Raw genomic sequence first — 21253 nt, 5'->3', positions numbered from 1 at the left:
ATATGAGCAGTGGTGGCTCCATTTAACAAACAATTTACTCTCAGCAAATGTTTGTTGTCTTCAGCGCTCTTCCTTCCTGGTTAACCTGCGTGTTAGGACGTTTCTGAGGACATGCTGTGGGACATTTTTGAAGGTTGATGTCACTTTGCAGGTGAGGACTATAAAGACACCTTCAACCTACTATATGGAGTTTGCTGGAGGACACTTAAACCTGTGACACACAATATTTCACTGACTTACTGACCACTTTATTAGAGTTGGCTGAAATCATCAGTGTAATATGAGAACCTTAATATCAATGGTCTGTGTTATATGCACTGCGTATATGAATTATTGTCTCACCCTGCAGCTGCGCAAAAGACCAGTACACATTTAACTGACTGGAACTGCAGCAAAGTAACAACACAGTGAATATGAAGTGACTATATATAAATGCTGCTTCAGCTGTGCTGTCATCAGTTTTAAAGAAACAGTCATGATAGAAATCTATGGTGAAACTTTCCTTTATTCAGTTTCTTTGCTTGTTGCAGTACCACAGCAGGCCACTTGGATCTGCTTCTCTGGGTCCACCTTGAGCTGTGTATACACTCACACTGCACATAGTCATCACAGCCGTAGGAACATAAATAAACCTGCACTCTTTTCAATGGCCACCAAAAACTAAACAATTGTGCTCATTGGCTAACAATGTTCGACTGACATTTGAATTTATTTCAGTTAAATTCAGTTTTATTTATAAAGTTGCAAACAACTAATGACTAAATGCAAAAAATGAATTTCATATCTGAACACAGACATGAGAGTGAAGGTGAGAGGTGAGTGAAGAGGAAACAATGCATCATGGGAATCCCCGGCAGCCTACGTCTATTGCAGCATAACTAAGGGAGGATTCAGGGTCACCTGGTCCAGCCCAAACTATATGCTTTAGCAAAAAGGAAAGTTTGAAGCCTAATCTTGAAAGTAGAGATAGTGTCTGTCTCCTGAATCCAAACTGGAAGCTGGTTCCACAGAAGAGGGACCTGAAAACTGAAGGCTCTGCCTCCCATTCTACTTTTAAATACTCTAGGAACAACAAGTAGGCCTGCAGAGCGAGAGCGAAGTGCTCTAATAGGGTGATATGGTACTACAAGGTCATTAAGATAAGATGGGGCCTGATTATTTAAGACCTTGTATGTGAGGAGCAGGATTTTGAATGTGTGTTTTAGAGCCAAAAGCTCCCATCATAGGACAAGTGGGTGGATCGCTACATTAAATTAGCAAGCTCTGTACGGGTGCATTGCTCAGGCACAGATACTTTCTAATTAGTGCTCAGTAACACACTCATTTAGAACGAGACTGGTGGAAGAGAAGCTTTTGGCACTTTGGCTTCATTCCTCAGCAGTGGAGTTTGCTGTTTGGGTACTCACTGTGGAAAAAACCAAAACAAACCCTAGTGGCACAAGTGAAGGTAAAAGGTTGAGATGCCAACAAAGAAAAAAATTGAGTTGAGTTGGTGCAGCAGAAGCTTGTTTGTTCGATGTCTGACTCCTATCACAACAGCTGCAAAGGAGCTGCAGCGCAGAAATGAATGTCAGAGGAAACAGTCATGCCTCTTGGCCCCGATTCACTGGAGGAACCTGTAAAACTGCTAAAGTCTCACAGTGTGTAGGCACCTTTAATCGGATTTCCTCAGCCCACTTGTGGTTTGTATTACCATTCAATTTTAGCAATGTACTAATCTTCAAAAATAGATCCTATCAGTCCAATTAGCCATTCAGATATAGTTTTTAAGCAGAGTCTGAATAACTGAGGCTGTCTGTATTCACACCTTTAAAGGATTATTCTGCCCGGTGGCTTTTGGTGTGTTATGGTGGAGCTGTGCACAAAGAAATATAGTTAATGAGGCCTTGGCTAGAGCCTACACTGCCAGTGCTTATTAAAAGGATCAAAACTATAGCTGTCTTTATTTGTTATCTTTCTACTGTATTGGAAATACAGCAAGGTGTTCAAAGTACAACTTATCCCCAACATTAGGTTGGGTTTTTAAAGTCTGGCAACATTTGAGCTATCATCTGATAACAGAAGGAAAACCAGCGTCTGTGTTTGAAAAGTTAAACCAGGATTTTTCTAATGGCCAGCAGGGGGCAGCTTTTTGTGTTACAAATAAAAAGTCGGATTCTGTACACATGCATGAGATATTAGCCTGTGCTCCTGTAATCTATGACTTCAGTAAGACGTTTTCCATGACTTTATGGTCTGACTTGCTAGTTTAAGGTCTCATTTAAGGTTTAAGGTCACATTAGTATCAAGAAGGAGAATACAGCAGGCTATGCAATAAGATGGGCCTACTTTAACGGAACAATCCGGTTGTTCAGTGATGACGCGACGAATCCTACTTCCGGGTCTAAAGTAGTCTGCGTTTAATATGGCTTTTGTGTTGTTAACATGTTTAATGTTATCTATTTTCTTCTATGTAATCTCAAAAAGCTCCTAAAACAGTCAGTGATCACTGTTGACCTCCCTCGGCTTTTATTACCGCTAATCATTTATTTAAGCTCAGTTTTTAAAACCTTAGGATGTAACTACAGCCCAGCCCACGCAGCAGTATATGAATGACTCACCTCGTATTGTGGATGGATTATCTCAGTTGTTCTCCTGGCTGAAGTTTGGTCCTTTTACAGCATCCTGCCATGCGATTACATTTGTTCCTGACCACCGAGAACACTCACGTTAACTTTTATCGAGTGGAAAAAAAGTTCGCTTGTTTATATTATGCTAACATTGCTGTGTCGCTAGCGGTCACGTAGCACATCATTAAATACCAGCTAGCCAAACTTCAGTAACCCTACAAACGTCACTGCTGTTTAGTTTTCTGTCTTCATTTATGCTGGAAGTGATAGCAGAGCTGTACGTTTTGTTTCCAAAACCCCGCAGTCATGCTATATTGTATTTAGATAGAAGCTAGCGAGCTAACTTCTAACTCCGTTAAATGTCAGAAATTCCGTTTTCATGGATGCCTGGATGTTAAACTCAATTGTTACACCTGGTAGAGCAGAACGCTGATCATTTTATTAAAGATGAAGGACTTTAGACAGTTTTTCAACTCTCAGTAATGCCACAGTGATCGTTTGATATATGGAGCTGCAGCGGAGTTTAGACCCAGACACGGCTAGTGACGTCAGACTGAACAATCGGATAGACAATAACATTTCAATTCAACTTTATTTATACAGCACCAAATCACAACAACTCTGAGCTCAGTGTCTTTGGTTTTGCCATGTCTGGTGTTTTGTGATTGGGAAGAGAGGTGAACTGGATCACTGAGCATAGCCTGAATCATCCTCCTTTCTGATACCTTCAATGATGATAATTTATTGAATAAGTTGCGTTTTTCGGAGCCTTCAGTTCATCAGGTAAATGTTTACAGAGGTGAGGGACAGAGGGTCATTTCCCCATAGACTTTTATAGAATCTGTCTAATTTGCAACCACAAGTATCGCCCCCTGGTGACCACTAAAGAGAATGCAGAGTTGGGTTTTACTCTTCCTGAAGCCAACTCCACCTTTTTATACAGTCTATTGACACAGCGCAACGGTGGGGTTCAAACTGCACCCACGGTCACTTCCCCTCTGGACACACTCCTGCTCTCGGGGATTCATTATTCCGCACCTTTCGCGAAACAACCACCCGGAGGATTCCGGAGCCCGTTTTGGGAAGCCCCACTTCATCGGCTCCTCCTCCCTGTGCATCTCATCAGTGTGGTGACTCGGGCTCCAGCCTGGGTGGAAGGGGAGGAGCAGGCTGAGGCTGTGTGCTCTGCTCCCATGTTGATATTTGTTGTTTGCGAGGGTGGCAGCGACGTGCGTGGACAGGAACACAATGTGAGCGGAGGGCTGTCGACTGGCCTGGCAGCGCGTTTACCGGGAAAAGCTGTAACTTTTCTTCCAAATCCCTGGCTGGATGTTGACGGTATCCGCGGATGGTTGCTGTAGAAACAGTTGGCCATATGGCTGCTCGGTCGGTGTTGAGCGCAGGGACTCGTTGAGGATGCTGGAGCTCGTCTGAGAGCACCCCACCGTGTCTGGATTTCCCTTCGCTTCCACAACCAACTTATTTTTTTCTTTTCTTAAACCGACGAGCCAAATTAAAAACTCATTTGTTTAAACTTATTTTTTTAAAAAGATGGTGTCATTCGCTTTGTCCTCGGCTCGTAACAAACCCGGGTAACGAGAGGAGAAGCTACGCGACAGCACACCGACACGACGACTTTCCCTCGGTGAGTCGGCTCGGCGGCGGGCGGAGCAGACATACACCACCCGGGATGTCTGTGACCGTTAAGCCGAAGAGTGCCCTCAAAGGTTCCCAGGGACCATGCAGGACAGTTAGGAGTAAAAACATCGAAGTCAGTACTTGTAACTGTGTGTGGGTGAGATGACTGGCCAGAGGGCTAGTCGTTAATTGCCAGAGTTGGCCAACGTGTATAACGAGAACTTATCTCAGCAACTTGCTAGCCATGTTAGCTCCTTAGCGACACTTTGGATTCGGTTGCCGTGTCGTAGCTAGCCAGGTTGCTTGCTAACAGAGGGGCTGTTAACGTTAAGCTGTGAAATATGAGCGTAAGTTAGCTAACTTTTTTTAATAGCTAAATTTGCATTTTTTACGAACCCGGCTCCATAGCCAGGACCTGGGGCGCTACACAGGTGTAAAGTGAGCTTTAGCCGAGGTTTTATTAATAACAGGAAGTGTGTGCTGCACCCCTCACAAACTTTTTTTTTTTCTTCACCCCCACCCTGTGTTTGTGTGTCGGATAAGTTGCTCTCCTAGCCTGAATGCTAAACTGAACTGGTGTATTTCCTCCACAGAGGCTGCTCTGCCCCGGGATTTGTTCAGCTCTGGGGATTTTAATCAGCTGTTGATGCATCTCGGGGTGTCAGAGTCCATGAGAGAGTGCGAGTACAGCCAGATCAGTACTCGCAGCTCGACACCGATGGAGACCCCGTACAAGAAAAGGACCCCAAAGAAGAGGAAGTGGGAGATCTTCCCGGGGCGGAATAAGTTTTACTGCGATGGCAGGATTATGATGGCCAAGCAGACGGGGGTTTTCTACCTCACCCTTATCCTCATTCTAGTCACTTGTGGACTTTTCTTCAGCTTTGAGTAAGTACTGAGCATGTGCGGTCTCCCATTTGCTCCCATCTGCTTTCTATTTGTGCAAAGCAACATTCAGGATTACATTTCATAAGAGCAGGTGCCAGAGAAACGTCTAAGACACAATTCAGTTATGTCACCGGCATCGCCGTGGAGTGGGTGTATCAGGAAAATGTTACTATAAGCCGATGGGAGAGGTGGAGGCATCCATGTTGGGTTTTTTTTGTTGTTGTTTTTTTTTTATCTATTTATGTGGGAGGTGTAGCTCGCCAAGTACAGGGTGTGGGTTTCCTTGGTCTTAATCTGTTTACAGGTTATAGTTTACGTGGTTTGCGTGATGATTTCAGCCTAAAGGGGTGAAAGGCAGTGCTCAGTGTTGGCGTCACTATTTTCATGTAACTCTACAGCTAGAGTTCTTCAGGTCGTTGTGTGCAGGCATTCATTTAGCTGGAATGACCTGATCATCTTAGAGTTGCCCGATGAAATTCCAGTGATAAGTTACCCTTCTCAAAGGGAATTGTGCAAAAAATCAGGTCCCTGCTGTCGCTAGTCTTCATTTTAAAATTCCATTATGAACAACACTCCTTGAGCTGTCATTGCAGTGTTTCAGGGTAAATATCTGGAGCTATGGCTCTTTGATTATGGACACTCAGGAGGGGACCTCGGGGTAACAGGTTGAAGTCTCTAAATTGTCTGGACGTCCAGTCTCTGTCAGCAGATTTGGAGACCTGTAGAAACAGCACTTTTGCAGTTAGGGGACTGATGTCTGATCTATAGATATGTAAAACTCATAATATTCTTTACACGGTTCAAATCAGGTGAATGTGGAGTCTGGCACCTTTCTGTCATGAACTTTTTCTGCAGTTTGAGCTACAGCAGCTCATGTAGGGCCAGCCTTTGCTCCCCATTGCTGCCTGTGACTCTGTCGCTGGTTCACTACTGTTTCTTTCTTGCATCGCTTTTGATACATACTGCCCACTTCACACCCCACAAGAGCTGTGGTTCTGGAGAGGCTCTGACCCATTTGTATAGGCATCACAGTTTGGCTCTTATCAGAGTCGCTCAGATCCTTAAGTTTCCCATTTTTCCTGCTTCTAACAGATCGTCTTTGAGGCTGAAATGTTCACTTGTTCTCTAATATATCCCACCCACTAACAGGTGCCACGATGATCGGTGTTATTCACTTCACGTGCCACTGGTCATAGTGATGATTGGTGTGTCATTTCTATACAGCAGCCAAAGATTGTTTTGGAAACAGAACAAGCGGTTATGATAACCAAATTGTTTAAAAACACGTATTTGATCAACTATCAAGGAACAACTCATCATTCAACTTTTGCTGCCGGCAACCTCACCACTGATAGCTTAACTACAGGTGAAGGTTCTCAGTCTAACCGCTAATCGACCGCAGTGTCTGTCTCGAATTACAGCCCGACTATCCTAAAATAAGTCCTCTCTTTTTACTGTTTGTATAAAACTTGTAATCAACCGTCAGCATATTCTCCATTCAACCCTTCATCTTCACCTCATCACTGACTAAACCCGCTGTGGTGGAAGTGCACAATGCAGCACATACACAGACTCTGACCTCAGCTGTCTCATTAGCCCTTAACAGTCCCTGTGTCGTCTGCCATCTCTGAAACACATCTATGCTAGATAATAGTCCTGCTCTAACGTTTGCTGTTCAGTCCAAAAATAGTCTTCCTCAGGGTAAAGTGCTTCACAGCTAAAGAATGCTCTATAGGCAAAATGCAGAGGTTAATGTTATCTACACTATAGTGTTCCTAATATTGTGTCCACTGTGTGTGTAAATGGAGTTTTGAAATCTTAAAAACAGTTTTCACTGTAATACAATATCCACTTATTACGATAAACTGCATTAAAAAAAAAACATAAAGGAAGCATTGCATTAGAGTAGATGAATTGCAAGACATTTAAAAATATCCCCATCTGCTCCGGAAAACAAGTGTTTTTAAGAATTTATAGTACTAACGATTTAATTGAAAAGCAATTAATGTTATCTGTTGAAAACTGAAGCGACTCTAATTTTCAGCTCTAATATTTGGCTAAACGAATGGTTGAAATGGATTTTTATGTGTGCCCTTTATTGGAACTCCTTCCCTTGCAGTGCTACACATCTGTAACCTCTGGACCACTTCATCTTTCAATAAATTGTCACTTCAACAGATACAGACTTAACCCAAGACCAAAGGGCAGACAGCTGGAGGTCTGGACTTAAAACACCCAGCTCCCTGTACAGTGACACAGTTGATAAAATACCATAATGAGAGGTTAACTCGCCGGAGTGTCCGTTTGAACCTGGATTTCCCTCGGCACCCACATGTAGGATGCAAGGTGCTTCCTGATGATACCGCTCCCTCCCACCGGACAGCTTTGCTTCCTACGCGGTGCAGTAAGTGGAGCCGGGTGCCGGGCACTGTCCTGTTTGTTATGACGAGAGGGGGCAGTTTTCAGGGACGGTATCAGGGTTTTTCCTGCCTCAAAGTGAGCCTTTGGGGGATGACTACACAGGAAAGTAAGTAGGAAGTGAGTCCTTGATTTTAGAATCTGTATTAATTATGAACCATGCAGATAAAACAAACAACGTGTTTAGCTCTTTATTTGTAAAGCAGTTTTTAAAACTTACAGTTGCAAAGTGAAAGTTTTCAGTAAACTGACCTGATGTAAGGAGGACGGTTAAAGGGCTACAACTGCGAAGGCTGTGGATTTGAAATAAGCTGGTGGAACATCTGAAAGTCTCTGATCTGATGGGTGAAAAAGTCACAGTAAACTAGAATTGGGGGGGAGAATTAAAAGGTGTAATGTGCTGTGGGGTGATGTGCATATAAGGAAAACAGAAGTGGCCCAAGGATTGAAGCCTGAGGGACGCCACATTGGAGTAGCAGATGAAAACATGTAGTGCAGATCTTAATACTATCGCTGAAGTTTATGTGGGATAAGTATAAAAACCATTCGAGAGCAGTGCCAGAGATGCAATCAATCTGTCGGCTAGAAGGACATGGTTAATGGGAGCAGCGCCTTGAGATGGTAGGCTCTTCAGTTTAGTCCAAAACATATCAGTTCATACTCATTTGATGTGTCAGACATCAACGCTCAGTGCGCTCCTGCACAAACATTCTTAATCTCACGAGTTTCACTTCCATAAAAAGATGAATGAATAAATAAAAATGAGCAAAGCAATCAAATGTTTCAGTCTGACCAAAAAACAAACTTCAGTGTGTAACCGCGAGGCCACGTTGAGCTTCACGCTGTCCACCCTGTCTAACTGTCCCTGCCTGCAGGCCGGCCGAGTCCTCCTGCCTCCCCTCCTCCAGCTTTCTCCCATCAGCTGAAAGGAGACATTTATCAGACAGGGTGATAGTCAGCAGACCTGCACATTGGCTTCTGTTGTCATTAACTGTAATGCATTTCGATTAGTTGTGTTTTCCTTCCCTCGCTCCCGGTTGTCAGCATAGAGAGGAACATCTACTCACTTGCTTTCTAGTGGCTTTTGCTGTCTTTGTTGCTTCGTGTGCTATTAGTTCTTTCTTGTTTTTTCATTTTAGCCTTGGGTTTGATAACACGGGCTTTACATGTATTTAAAGACGTTCTTATTTCGGGGGCCCAGAAAGAGTCAGCAGATGGTCAGTGAGGGCTGCAGACGTGTACACTACATTAACCATATTTCCTTTTTCCTGCTTGTTTTCTTAGTGTCTGTCTGAGGGGTGCTCAGCCATGCACAATAAACCCTGTTAGTTACCGGCAGACTTTGCTCTGTTTATTGTTCTGTTGCTGGCTCCCCCAGACGTACATGTGGGCTGTTGTTCCACATGTTGCCTTCTCTCCTTTATGTCTCGTAAAAGTTCACTCAGGCAGATGTTTGAAGGGTTGTTCTGAAGCACAGTTTGGGGCTTTAATAGAGGACAACAAATTGGCTTCAGTACTGTTTGCAGCTGAAAAACTATAGACTGTTGCAATGTAGGTACTAACACAGGACTGGGTTGTGACACTGAGCAATCTGTTGAATACTGAATGACCTTTAAAGATAAATCCATTATGTAGGGTGCTGTGCATGAGGAATCAAACCAACATCTCTGTGGCTGCAGGACAGCTGCTCTACTATCCGAGCCACCAGAAATATAGTCTTGGTGACATTAGAGCTAAAAATCTAACGGGCAATTCTTCAACAGCAAAGGTGGCTATTGTCCTCCCTCTGCCCAAAGAACCAATCAAAGCATGCAGGTCATTTGTGTTGGTCGCAGGCATATCTGCTGTTATCATAGTACACATGTTGGGTAGTGGACTTAGTCTGTATTTTTATTGCTGCTGTAGTGTAACAGTGTGAAAATCGTTTAAAAATATTGAGGTCTAAAGTAGGGCAGGGTGATATGACCAAAAATATCTATCATGATATACATATGAAAATTTGCGATAACGATATTACTGACGATATAATTGACACGAGACAAAATACTTTGCAACTCCACAACTTTATTAGTGCAAAAAAAACCCCATCAATGTATTTTCACTTAAATAAGCAGCTGTTTTTTATGTGCATTACAGTAATATACAAATGTAACAGTGCAAATGCAAATTCCTCGCTGACAGTTTAACCAAAAGGCATTTCCAGTGGAAACTGGCCGACATATCCTCAGCATAACCATGTATAATATCCACAACACTTAAAAAGAGCTTATACCCACACAATACGGTAATATTACGGTATGTTGAAGCACAGCACGTATCACTCCGCGAGGCTCCGCCTACGATAGCTGTAATGCTCCGACAATCCATCAAGCGGTGCGGCTTCGTAGCTTAGGATTATAAGGGGCACTGTCGATTTTCAGAAAAATCAAAGGATTGATTTTAAGTGTGCCGTATTTTCCAAACAACACGGTAATAACGACGGCCCGCTAGCACGCTCTACCAAAAATAGTGCTTTGTTGTGTATCTGGCGGACGAAAGCTAAACCAGTTCCACACCACTGAAGTTGCAGCATTTTTACAAACCAGTTCTGGTTCATCGTTTCATTCAACGATCCGCTTTCGCTCTTCTCATTCTCCGTCGCCGCCATGCTTTTTCTGCCATGTGTGTATGAAAACAAAGGCTCTGCGCATGCGCGTTTTACCCATATTCTATCGCTATATTTCATTTTCTTATCGTTGCCCAACATTAAACTGATGTTACTGTGAACAGTATGATATGGCCCAGCACTAGTCCAAAGTCACAAAAATGTTGTTGTTGTTGTTGTTGTAGTAGTAAAATCAGATTTGAATGTTACAGCTCTGCTTCCATTCATTCACAAAGAAATCATCCTGGACAATGACGCCAAGTTGGCGAGTTAATTCAAGACAGATTACAGTTTGAAGCAGATGGTGATTTAAAAAGACAAATCAGAAACATCCACATTGGACAGACTTAAAAAAAATCCTGTGCAGCACAATAAAGCGTGGAAGACATTTGTTGCCTCTGTATTTATATTGCTGCTGAATGATGGTGATATTGTTTATATGCAGTGGAGGCTTATTACAACCCTTAAAACTAATGCTCGCCATTGTATGTTTGAATGGTCGGCTGTGTCTTTTCCTGGACTGTTTAAGGCTGTTCTTGTGTTCCATTGAAATGATTGATTTGCATTTATCTGTCATGTATGGGAAGTTACTGTTGTCAGTACAGAGGCCCTGTCTGTCTTGAAACTCGTGCTGATTTTGGTGAAAGAGTCAGGTTGTTTTTGTACTTTTTTTATCACCTGTCCATCAGGTGTGTTGGTTAAATAAATGTATGTACTGTGTTTAGTACCTATGAGCAGTAAGGCTGAGGCATACAAGCTTCACCAGGGGTGAAAATGATTTAGTGAAAATCAGTGAAACAGTTTGATTTTGTTATTACAGGAATGTGAACCTGCAGCAGTTTGCATACATTCAAACTGACTTTGTAATTTCACTTTAAGCAAAACAATGTGGAAAACAGCTTTCACGTACCCGTCTTCTTTAATCCTTTCTTTCGAGTGGTGTTATTGCTGTCTTACAGTGAGAACATTGGACACGGCTCACTTGTTACCATGTGGAAATGCTTAGAAAAAGGTAATCGCCAAAACACAAGTATGTGGTCAGGAAAATGAGGCGGCACATTTACTTGATATTGGCATATGCAGGCTGCTGCTCTTTTCAGCGATACAGCTATTCGTTTGGCTCTGATTTAGCTGTTTGACATGTTTAGTCACATCTAATTTAGATCTTAAAGAAAAGAGCGGATGCTCTCAGGGAAGCAAAAAATTACAGTGTGCAGCAGGAGTGCTGTGTAACTCTACTCAGATCAGACAGGTCCCTGTACAACATACAAGAACTAAATCCCTGGATCCAGATGGACTGGTTTGATTTTTAAATGTTTTTCCCCTGATCATCGCGATGTCTCTGAAGTTTCCGTTTCATTTAATGTGTGTTTTTAAAGGCCGAGGTGAAACATTTCATTCTGCTCCATCTTGTAATTGTAAAGAATCCTTTTCAAAATTCCTGGATTGACTCCAAAGTTTAGCCAAGTCACACCTCGAATTTCATGTAAATTCATCATTAAAGTGAGTCAGCTGAGAAATCCACAAACAGGTAAACTGAGCCGATCACATGACCCGTGGAAGAAACAAGTCCAGCTGCCTCTGAGCAGCCGTCCAGCCTGCTTTGTGGCTGTCACAGCGTCTTACTCACAGAAATCCTTCATTTATTTACAGCTAAGCACTACTTTACTGTAAACTAAACACTGTAACAATAATGTTAGCTAAGCACCAGCCTGGAGACCTGCTGTCAGCTGAATCTGTGATACTGGACCAAAATTACAATCTCAGATTTGCAAAGGTTTATTTATAGCTGGTACTGAAACACACAGCTCTTATTGTTGTGATTAAAATACTCTTTAAGAAAAGAATCTAAGGACACAAAAACACTGATTCTTAAATACACACAGATGTGTACACGACACAAATATGTCCTTTTTAAATTGGTGGCACATAAGTGGGATCTTGTACAGAGACCTGAAACATTTAATCCAAAATAATCGTTCTCTCTTAATGGGTTTATACAACGACCTATTAAGAGCTGAACAAACACACAGGCTGGGATCTGGTTCCGTTCGGGCATTTCTGCCATTTCATGAATCCACCAGTGCTTGTATGACTGCTCATACATGTATATACACCAGACTTGTTAGCAAAAGCCATGTTGGTGCCCTGTAGCTACAAATCTAATGTAGTGAGAACTAGGGCTGCACGATTAATCGTTAGAAAATCGCGATCTCATTTCCAAATGACAACGATTTAAAAAAAAAAAAAAAAAAAAAAAAAAAAAAGACGACGACGATTGTACCGCATTTTGATCCGGGACGTACTCTGCATGAAAATAAGCGCTCACTCTTCCTGCTCAACAAATGACAAGGGCGGAGCCTTATACCACGTGATACAGAAGCTGTGCCGTGTGATGCTAAAATTAGCAGGGAAAAAACAACGGAGAGCACGTCAGGGATGACGAGAGAGTGACAGGAGAAAATCCGTCCCGGTCAACCACCCAAACATCAATAACGGGAACCTTATACAGCGCTTCCCTATACCCGTCGAACTCCCGCAGGCACAAAGAAATTACGGAGGCTATCACTTATCACCTGACCAAAGATATGGCTCCCATCAACACGGTGCAAAACGAGGGATTTAGGAAAATGATCAACACCCTAGACAAACGCTACACAGTGCTGTCCCGCAACTATTTTTCTATTGTTGCACTACCTGCTCTATACACGCAGCGTCGAGCAACGGTGGAGACGGAATTTCAAGCAGTACAACAACAAAACGTGAGACATTTGTTGTTTTTATGTTTATTTATTGTTTTTATGTTCAGTCTCAACTGTTATGAAGTTGATGTGCAGTTAATAAATGCAATAAATATTTATACTGGAAAAGAGAATCGTGAGAGAATCGTGAGAGAATCGTGATCTCAATTCAAAGCCAAAAAATCGTGATTCTCATTTTATGCAAAATCGTGCAGCCCTAGTGAGAACGATGAAATGCTAACGGTCTGTTTCTACGCTGTTGATTCTGAGTAATACCCTAGAAGAATAGTAAGTGTTTGTTGCATTCTGGGCCATAATGAAAAGTCATTTTTTGGAGTGTCACAAGACGAGCTGTTGCACAACAGTCTTTGTCCACAGTCACACCCAGTGTAGACAAGCTTTCCCAGGAAAAGCATTCCTTAAACTGAGCTGTCAGCAGTGCGCTGCCATTCTAGATTTACCCTCCCTGGCTTCCACTCAGCTCATTGGCAGAAATGAAACGGTTCACTTGGCGGCACGATACTCTGGTTTTACAACACAGACACTGGGCAGGTCGTACTGGACTGTTTTAGTGATGAGTAAAACTTTTTCCATCTTAGCCCCGATTCAGATACCTCATCCTCAGGCGTCTGCCAGTGCTGAATATTGATTTGATACCAGAGTTAAATGAATCAGCTGGGTTCATCAATGTTCGGAAGAGACTGGGAATAAATCCTTATGTATAAGGCAAATGAAATGCGACAGACAGTGGGACAAAAATACATTAGAAACAAAAAGCTTATTCAGGTTATTTCTTTGGGTTGTTTCAGCTCAGTGTGAGAATGCAGAGTTTATGCAGCGAGGTGACCTGATGGGCTTGCGTTTCAACTTCAGCTTTAAAATTTTGTTCAGACTTCATTGTAAAAACTTATCAGCTGGGACTCTCATGACACCACCAAAAATGGAGGAGCTCTCTGAAACTATTGAGTGTGGCTGGAGAAAATGGTAAGTTCATGCAAGTAACTCCTGTCACTCCACGTACACTCTTTGGCTATCACTAAAAAACTTCGTAGGTTCCGATTTAATCCACAGGCAGCAATTTGCCGCTCACCGCCCGGGTGGGGAATACACATCTTTCCCTGGTGACCTGTGGTTGCCAGATGACCGCTAACCTGTCTCTAGTCCCGTGTGCCTAGTGTTTCAGCTCTCTTGCTAGCAACGCTGCTGCTGCTGTATGTTTAGTAAATGGATCAGCAATAGATCGTCTCATTGACACGGATCAGCTGCTCCGGCTTTCAGAGCCAGGATGGGAGCGATATCCGATCCAGTTATCAGGTTGCCGCTGCCCAATGAAAAACCCGACAGTCTGATGTGGGTCATTTAGAAGTAAATGTGTTCTGCATACGTTTTAATCATAGCTGTCTCTTCTGCCTTTCTCCTGAGCTCAAACCACCAAGTCTGTCCAGGCTTTGCTTTGAATTCTGTCAAGCCTTTAGTCGTCGCTGCACCCACTGTTTTTCATGCCACTCTTCTGAGCTGGCACCAGCTCCCTGTGCCAGAGGTAACTGACGGGACCTCTGGCACATGTTTAAAGGTTATTCTTGTAGATGTTTCTCTAAAGCACGACTGACCGAAGCTGTGCCGCTCACTGCTGACATTTTTCTGGCGTGTAGCAGAAAGTGGTGAATGCACGAAGCAGTCTGGGCAAAAATGTAAGCATTTGCAGAAGCTTGTCATGTTCAGTTGTTTCATTGACAAATGACTTGGCCTGCAGCTAAGTGGAGGTTCACGTTCTGCCCTTGCCTCCATCCAAAGCAATCAAAATGTAATAAAAAAACAAAGCTGACAAAGCCTTGTATCCATGTAGCCCAGATGAGTAATGAGACTTTAGAATGAAAGGCCACAAAGCCAAGTGCTCCAAGTGCATTATTAACACATTGTTAAGCACATTACTGGACACTTTGGTGCTGCGATATCATGGAGGATATCTCGGGGCACAGCAGTACCATATAGTCTCCTTTCGTGAAAGCACAGATTTAAAAACAAAAAATGTCCAGGTATCGTATGTGCAGGAGGATGTCCGTGTTTTTGTTTTTTTTTTTTTTAATAGATCACAGGATATAGATTTCCTTCAAAGCTGCATGACAGAAGAAGAAATAAAAAAGGGGTTTATCTCAGGTGACAGTGAAAGGACGGCGAGGGAACAGTGCTGAGTCACATGGTCACATCAAGCAGAGATGAAAGTCCCCCAAGCTTAACTCTCAGCTGAGTTTTGAAAAACTGGTCGGCATCATAAGAGGATTTAATGGGAAATGTGATAACGGTAAATCTGGATTGGATTATTGTTAAGATTAGTACACCCATTGAGAGGCAAATGAGTAGAAAAAGCTCTGTTGAGGTACAAGGCCCAAAAGTATTTGGACAGTTTGCCTTTATATTTTTGCCCGTGAGCACAGCGATTCTAAATCCCATCAGTTAAAATGAGATTGAAGTGCAGACTTTCAGCTTGAATTCCTGGGGTTTAATGAAAGAATTGCATAAATTGTTTAGGGATCCCCTGTAGTTTGTGGTTAACACGTGAAAGAGCCCCAGTTTGAAACTGGGAGGAGGCATACATCTCTGGGAGGGCATCAGTAAAAATCTGGCGAATCAAACATGCAGATCCATCTGCTGTGGTAACCTCTTGCAATTAAGGGAGCAGCTGTGAAAAGCTATTAACTGTTTAGGAATTACAGCCCCAACTTTCAGGGATCAAAAGGAGTTCAGATCATTTTAAATAGAGTGGCAGTTTTAATACTTGGATGAAAAACTGTTGTGTGCTTCCTCCCTTGAGAAGCTCTTCCTTCAGTGTTGTCTTCAGTAACTGAAAAGCTGCTCTGTTGGGTTGAGATCAGGTGACTGAATCTGAGCACAGACCTGCTCCACTGGCAGCCATACATGTTCCTCCCATAAGATTGTGTCCCTCATGTTTTACATGTGGCGTGCTTGATATACCTGATTGTAGCTTTGGCATGCTGTGGAAATAATAACTGCACAGAGGAGCCTTTAATTCAGTGGTGCTACACAGAGCATCGCAGCTAAAACGAGAGCTGTCTGTTTGCAGACCAACTGTTTGTTTAGTTTGGAGAAATCTTATAATTGTATGAATCTGACAGCAGCTGTCGACTGTCTCTACAAGTGATGTTTGCAGCATGCAGAGCTGAGTTTCAGCTGCTAATCATGATTTATTATTTATTTATTATCAATACAAAAAAATATGCTGTGTCATAGATTAAACTGGGAGTATTTAAAGTAATTAGTTAACTGGTTTTCCCCGTCCAGTATGTGTGTATGTGAAGGACAACATGAGAGCATTTTAGGGACAAAGGTCAAAAAGTTGAGCGTCCGTGTTTAATGTGAAACAGATATTGTGTGTTTGTAACAATCTTCTGATTCAACTCATTACTAGTTACTGTGTGATGTGGCTGTTTGCCTGTCATGTCATTACAGTGTTTGCCTGAGGAGTTGCCTGTTAGTTTTATTGCCGGCAAAATATAGAGATGGAGAAATCAAGCTGTACACTCACTCACCGACAGTCCCTATAAATAATTATCAGTATAAGCTGGAAAGAGAGCAGTCATCTGTCACCTTTGCAGATGGTGCGTAGGCTGTATCTAAACCACCATGACATCACCTGGTAGTTTGTCAAGTCCTCTTTTGAGGTCCTAACTTCTGCGTTTTAGCCATCATATTCATGGCTCAGTCACAGCGAAGTAAAGCTTCCCTGAATTTATTATCTAGTTTATTTTTAAAAGGAAGCATAACTAACAAAATGAGCATCATTTTATAACATCAGTGAGCTCACAGTAGAGGCATTGCTGGAAATCAGTGACATGTCGGATTTTCACATACACTTTGTGCAGTGAGAGGATTTACTCCCTGCTGCCTGTTAGGAGCACACTGCTCTTACTTCAGTGATGTTAGTAAATTAGAAATGAGGTTCAGGAAGACTGTTTTTCTTTCCCTATATTTGTACCTCTGCCTCTTTAGTTGTATGTACATGAATGCTGGAGGGGCCTGCAGAAATGTTAGCGGGCCTCTAGCAGCTGCTGAACCACAGTGGAACCGACTGGGTCGGATCATTTGTTGTTAAAACGTATCATTTCTACCTTCGTATGGGTGACAGTTAGGGCTGCCACAAACGATTATTTTGATAGTCGACCAGTCACCGATTAATTTTGCGATTAGTCGACTAATCAGATCATCATCCATTGGAAGTAAAACGTACAGCTTATTGCACCAGCAGCATCTGCTCTTATATAACTATTATTAGCTTACAGCTTTAAGTGTTTAAGGTATGTGCTAACTAAAAATAAAGACAAGATGGTAGTTTATTAAATTTTAATGAAATTTGCAGATTGTTTCGGTGAAGTTTAATAAACTCCTTGCTATCTAAAATATAACAGGACACCTATATTCTCCAGCATCTCACACTTCTGATAATCAGCTGTCTGCTTGACATTTATTCAGCTGTGTAAAAACGTTAATCTCAGCCAAACCGATTTACTCAGGAACAAATAAAATACTGAAAAAAAAAGCCAAACAATAACATTTTTAAGTTATCTAAGTGCCTTATATATCATGTTTAACCTGAGTAGCGAACGAGGGCGGTGGGTTTGAAGCCAGGAGTCCGGTGTTCTCACGGGCTCTAGTGAGCCTTGCCCTGGCTAGCTATCAAGCTAGTGAGTAACAGACGTCTCCGAAAACGTCGGAGCGCTTTTGAAAATATGTGGTGTCTTGATAAACTGAGCAGATATTTGAGATTTACACAGCTACATTCTCGCCTGAAAACATATTAAACGTTTATTTTGTGACCCAGAAAGAATAATAAGAGTAATATTAAAACTAACTAGCTGCTGCCATTGTTGGAAACTGAGCTGGGCTGCGCTATGAATTCTGGGACACAGCTTCTTCTTCTTCTTCTTCTTCAGGGTTTAACGGCAGCTGGCATCCTTGTACATGCAATGCTGCCATCTTCTGTTTCAGTCCGTTATTACACTCTTAAATCCTACTACTTATTCCTGCGTCTTTTGTGATCTTACAAAGCTTCAAACGACGCGTCGACTATTAAATCAGTCGTTGACGATTGTGATAGTCGACTAATCGTGGCAGCCCTAGTTGACAGCACTGATGTGTCGGAGTGGACACAGCCGACTTTCTGTAAACAGGAGCTGAAACTGAGCTTTGATTTTTACATTCACATATGAAACTCTGCTGTACAGTTCACTAGACGCCAGCTTACAAAGGTCCTCTTTGGTGTGGAAACCTTTTAAATGTTTAAACAAACAGGGCAGCTGTTCATTTTAACTTGCGTTTAATAGTGAAAGTTAATTCCCCCCCGTACTGCTCACCGTCTTTTATCAGGATTAGTCTTTTTTAGTATAGATGACAAACGAGGAAATGAACAGGTTTTGTAAAATAACACAACAGACTCACTGCGAGCTGGGTGAACTCACAGCATTGAGTTCACTCTGCTCATAAACTTCGTCAAAGGCCCATAAACTCGTAGGTTGTAATAAATAACAGGCATTTTTTCTGTTTCACTGTCACTGCGATGATACCAACATCAGATAAGTCACTGTTTGTTCCTATTTAGGCACATGTATTGAGATTTCACCTGTGGTCTTTGTGGATCACATCAACAGCAGTTCTTTGTCTTTATTAATCAAACGATTTCTTGAGACACCTAAAAGGGCTGTATCGAAGCAATCGTGCTGTCTTGTCTCATTTTTTTTTTTTTTAAATGTATTTTTGTGGGTTTTTTTTCTTGTTCCTTGGAAGCTTCAGCCTCACTCCTGTGGCTGTTTCCAGGGTAACCACATCCCCCTTCGAAATTTACCATGTCTGACATTGGATACTGTCCGTCTCCATGGCAACAAAGGCCCAGTTAAATATAAGATTTTGTGTCAAGTAAAGAGAAGTAAAGATGCAAATTTGAATTTCCTTGTGAATTTCTGCTCGTTTCAAAGCTTGAAGGCAGTGAGAGTGGCCTGTAGGCTTTACGCTCCGTGTTCGGTGGCTGATAAAGGTTTTTTTAAAGACTTTGTCAGGAAGATCTTAAACCAGGCGAGATGTTGGTTGCCTAGAGCATGTCCGTGTTTTTCTATCGATCCATGTGGATAGAAGAGGCAGGCTTCATGTCGCTCCTGTCCTGCTCCTCTAATGGCTTTAGTGCTTAATCTCTGCCCAGCTCTACCCACCTGTCACTTTCTATCACACATGACTGCCTTTTCATTATGTTCCCCATGTCTGACACATTGAGACACAGCACCTGAGGACACAGGCAGCAGGTTTTCGCTCTGCTCTCTCAGACTTCTCTGTAGGCATTCGCTGAATGACAAGTTTTGAAATGTAAGACATGTTTTTGTTTGCCACAGAGCGCACATTCACGTGCACTTTGTTGGTCAGCAGAAAGAGAACCTTCCCCGCAGTCCATCATGTATTCATTTCTAAATGATCGTTTCAGTTTGATTTTGATTACTTCAGAATTGTGCAGATCTCAGCTTTGGGTTAATTGTTACAGATGCAGCACCCTCACACGAGGTCTGCCAAGCTTTTTACAACTGTAACGATTTCCCATTAGCACTTCTAATTAGAGGATTCATTAATGTGGTGTGTGACCAATCATAGTGAATAGAGGCAAGATTGAGCAGGCGGATGAAAAGATGCTCTGTAATGACACAAGACTTTGAAATTGTGTGTTTCCATGGGACAGATGTAGACTGACAGAGGCAGGCTGTGGGTCTCTGTCAGCTGCTGTGATTCACCCTCCAGCATCAAGCTGCAGGCTCATTTATTAATGGCTAAAACAATCCCCCTGTATGCTATGCTATTGTTTTATTAGCTTAACTTATTGCTTATTGAAGTTATACAGACAGAATATCAGCTGATAATCAGATGCCCTTGATTATCTTATCAAGTGTAAGCAGATGTTGTAGCAGTTTGCAGATCTGGAGGATTCACGTGTGTGACGTCCACTCCTGGGTGGATGTCACAGCAAATTCCCCTCAGTCTGCAAAGCTCAGAGAAATACAAAAAAGACGGTCCTAAGTTGGCATGTTAAAGACTACAATTCACGTCAGTGCTGTTGTTTACAAGCATGAACAAGTATGGCTGGTTTGGAAGGGAAACCCTTCCCAGAACGAACAGCAGCACCTTTGGAGAAAACCCAACACCTCATACCAGCTGTCAGCACGGTGGTGGAGGGCTGATGATTTAAGCACCTGACAGACCATGAACTCCTCTCTAGAGTCAGATGTGAGGCCAGCTGTCTGGCAGCTGGAGCTCGGCCTACACTGGTTGTAAAATGCCACTACAATAAATAAAATGCACAACAATAATGCAGTAAAATATAGAAAAATAAATAAAATGTCAATAACAAAAACAACAACGACTGTTAAAACCAAAATGTTTAGGTCAACGTGTGTTTAAAGCCAGACTATAAAAATGTGTCTTTAGTAACGATTTATGATGTTTGAGCGTTTGTGCAAATCTGATATCCAGAGTCTGGGACCTGCCACAGAGAGGGTCTGTCACCATGAGACTGAAGTTTAGACCAGGGTTAGTTAAGGTTAGTTTAACCTAAAGAGAGCTGCATGTAAATAACTGCTGGGTCGCCTCCACAGTTATATGAGAGAGCGATAAAGTCACTGATTGCTCCAGCTCGCTGCTGCTACACGTGGTTATACACCCTACTGAATTATGGGAAGTACATGGCTTAGAGTCCTGAATAAACTGCCAGGATGTGTTTGAAATGAGCTTAGAGTAGATTACTAGTTTGTGCATTTTAGGTTAAAGAAAGTGAAAAAGTTACTTAGACACCACAAGGTTAAACAAACCATCAAGAGAAAAAAGCAGTTTGGACGGCATGGGAAAGTTCTGAATGTCAACACGAGAACGAGCTCGATGGAAACATTTTTTACGTTTAATGTTCTTTGCTAAAAATGTGTTTTTGGCACCAGCACAGTCCTCTCGGTGCAGTTTGATTTGTTTCCAGTCTTTCAGTTACAGCTAAGTTTCTAAAAACACACATTTTGCAGCTTCTTAGCAGTAGAGCAACTTAGAGCAGTTTCCCAGTCAGCTTGTGTCTCCCAGCTCAGAGGGATCAATGGCAGGGCCGGCTCCATAGTCCAGTTCTCCTGTCCCCGCCCCTCATGCTCCCCTCTGTCAGTTTAGCTGCACATTTAATCACTGTGCTGCTCAATATAAGAAAAGAATTTAACTGCACGTGTGTTTCACTACACGAGGAAAAAATGCTGCTCGATTTAATGAAAGAAATCTGTCGGCACAACTCTGTG

At 42.3% G+C, this 21253-nt stretch overlaps 1 protein-coding gene across 4 annotated transcripts in view; it reads left to right on the top strand.

The window, feature by feature from the left end:
• The first annotated feature begins 3559 nt into the window (after positions 1 to 3559).
• Positions 3560 to 21253, top strand: part of LOC147306596 (palmitoyltransferase ZDHHC14-like) — a 57927-nt gene continuing 40233 nt past the window's right edge. The window contains exons 1-2 of one of the 4 annotated variants that reach the window (XM_086275782.1): positions 3560 to 4254; positions 4841 to 5135. In XM_086275782.1, coding sequence (XP_086131908.1) covers positions 4894 to 5135 — 242 coding nt within the window. In that variant the 5' untranslated portion in view covers positions 3560 to 4254; positions 4841 to 4893. The other 3 variants (XM_086275785.1, XM_086275783.1, XM_086275784.1) reach the window with 3 other exon arrangements.

Source organism: Aulonocara sp. 'chitande type north' Nkhata Bay, linkage group LG19 (genome assembly GCF_057382095.1).
Source record: "Aulonocara sp. 'chitande type north' Nkhata Bay isolate Kocher_YH1m ecotype deep benthic linkage group LG19, A_spYH_male_GT1.1, whole genome shotgun sequence".
Classification (NCBI taxonomy): domain Eukaryota; kingdom Metazoa; phylum Chordata; class Actinopteri; order Cichliformes; family Cichlidae; genus Aulonocara; species Aulonocara sp. 'chitande type north' Nkhata Bay.
The sequence above is the reverse complement of the archived record's forward strand: the minus strand, read 5'-3'. Positions and strand labels throughout refer to the sequence as shown.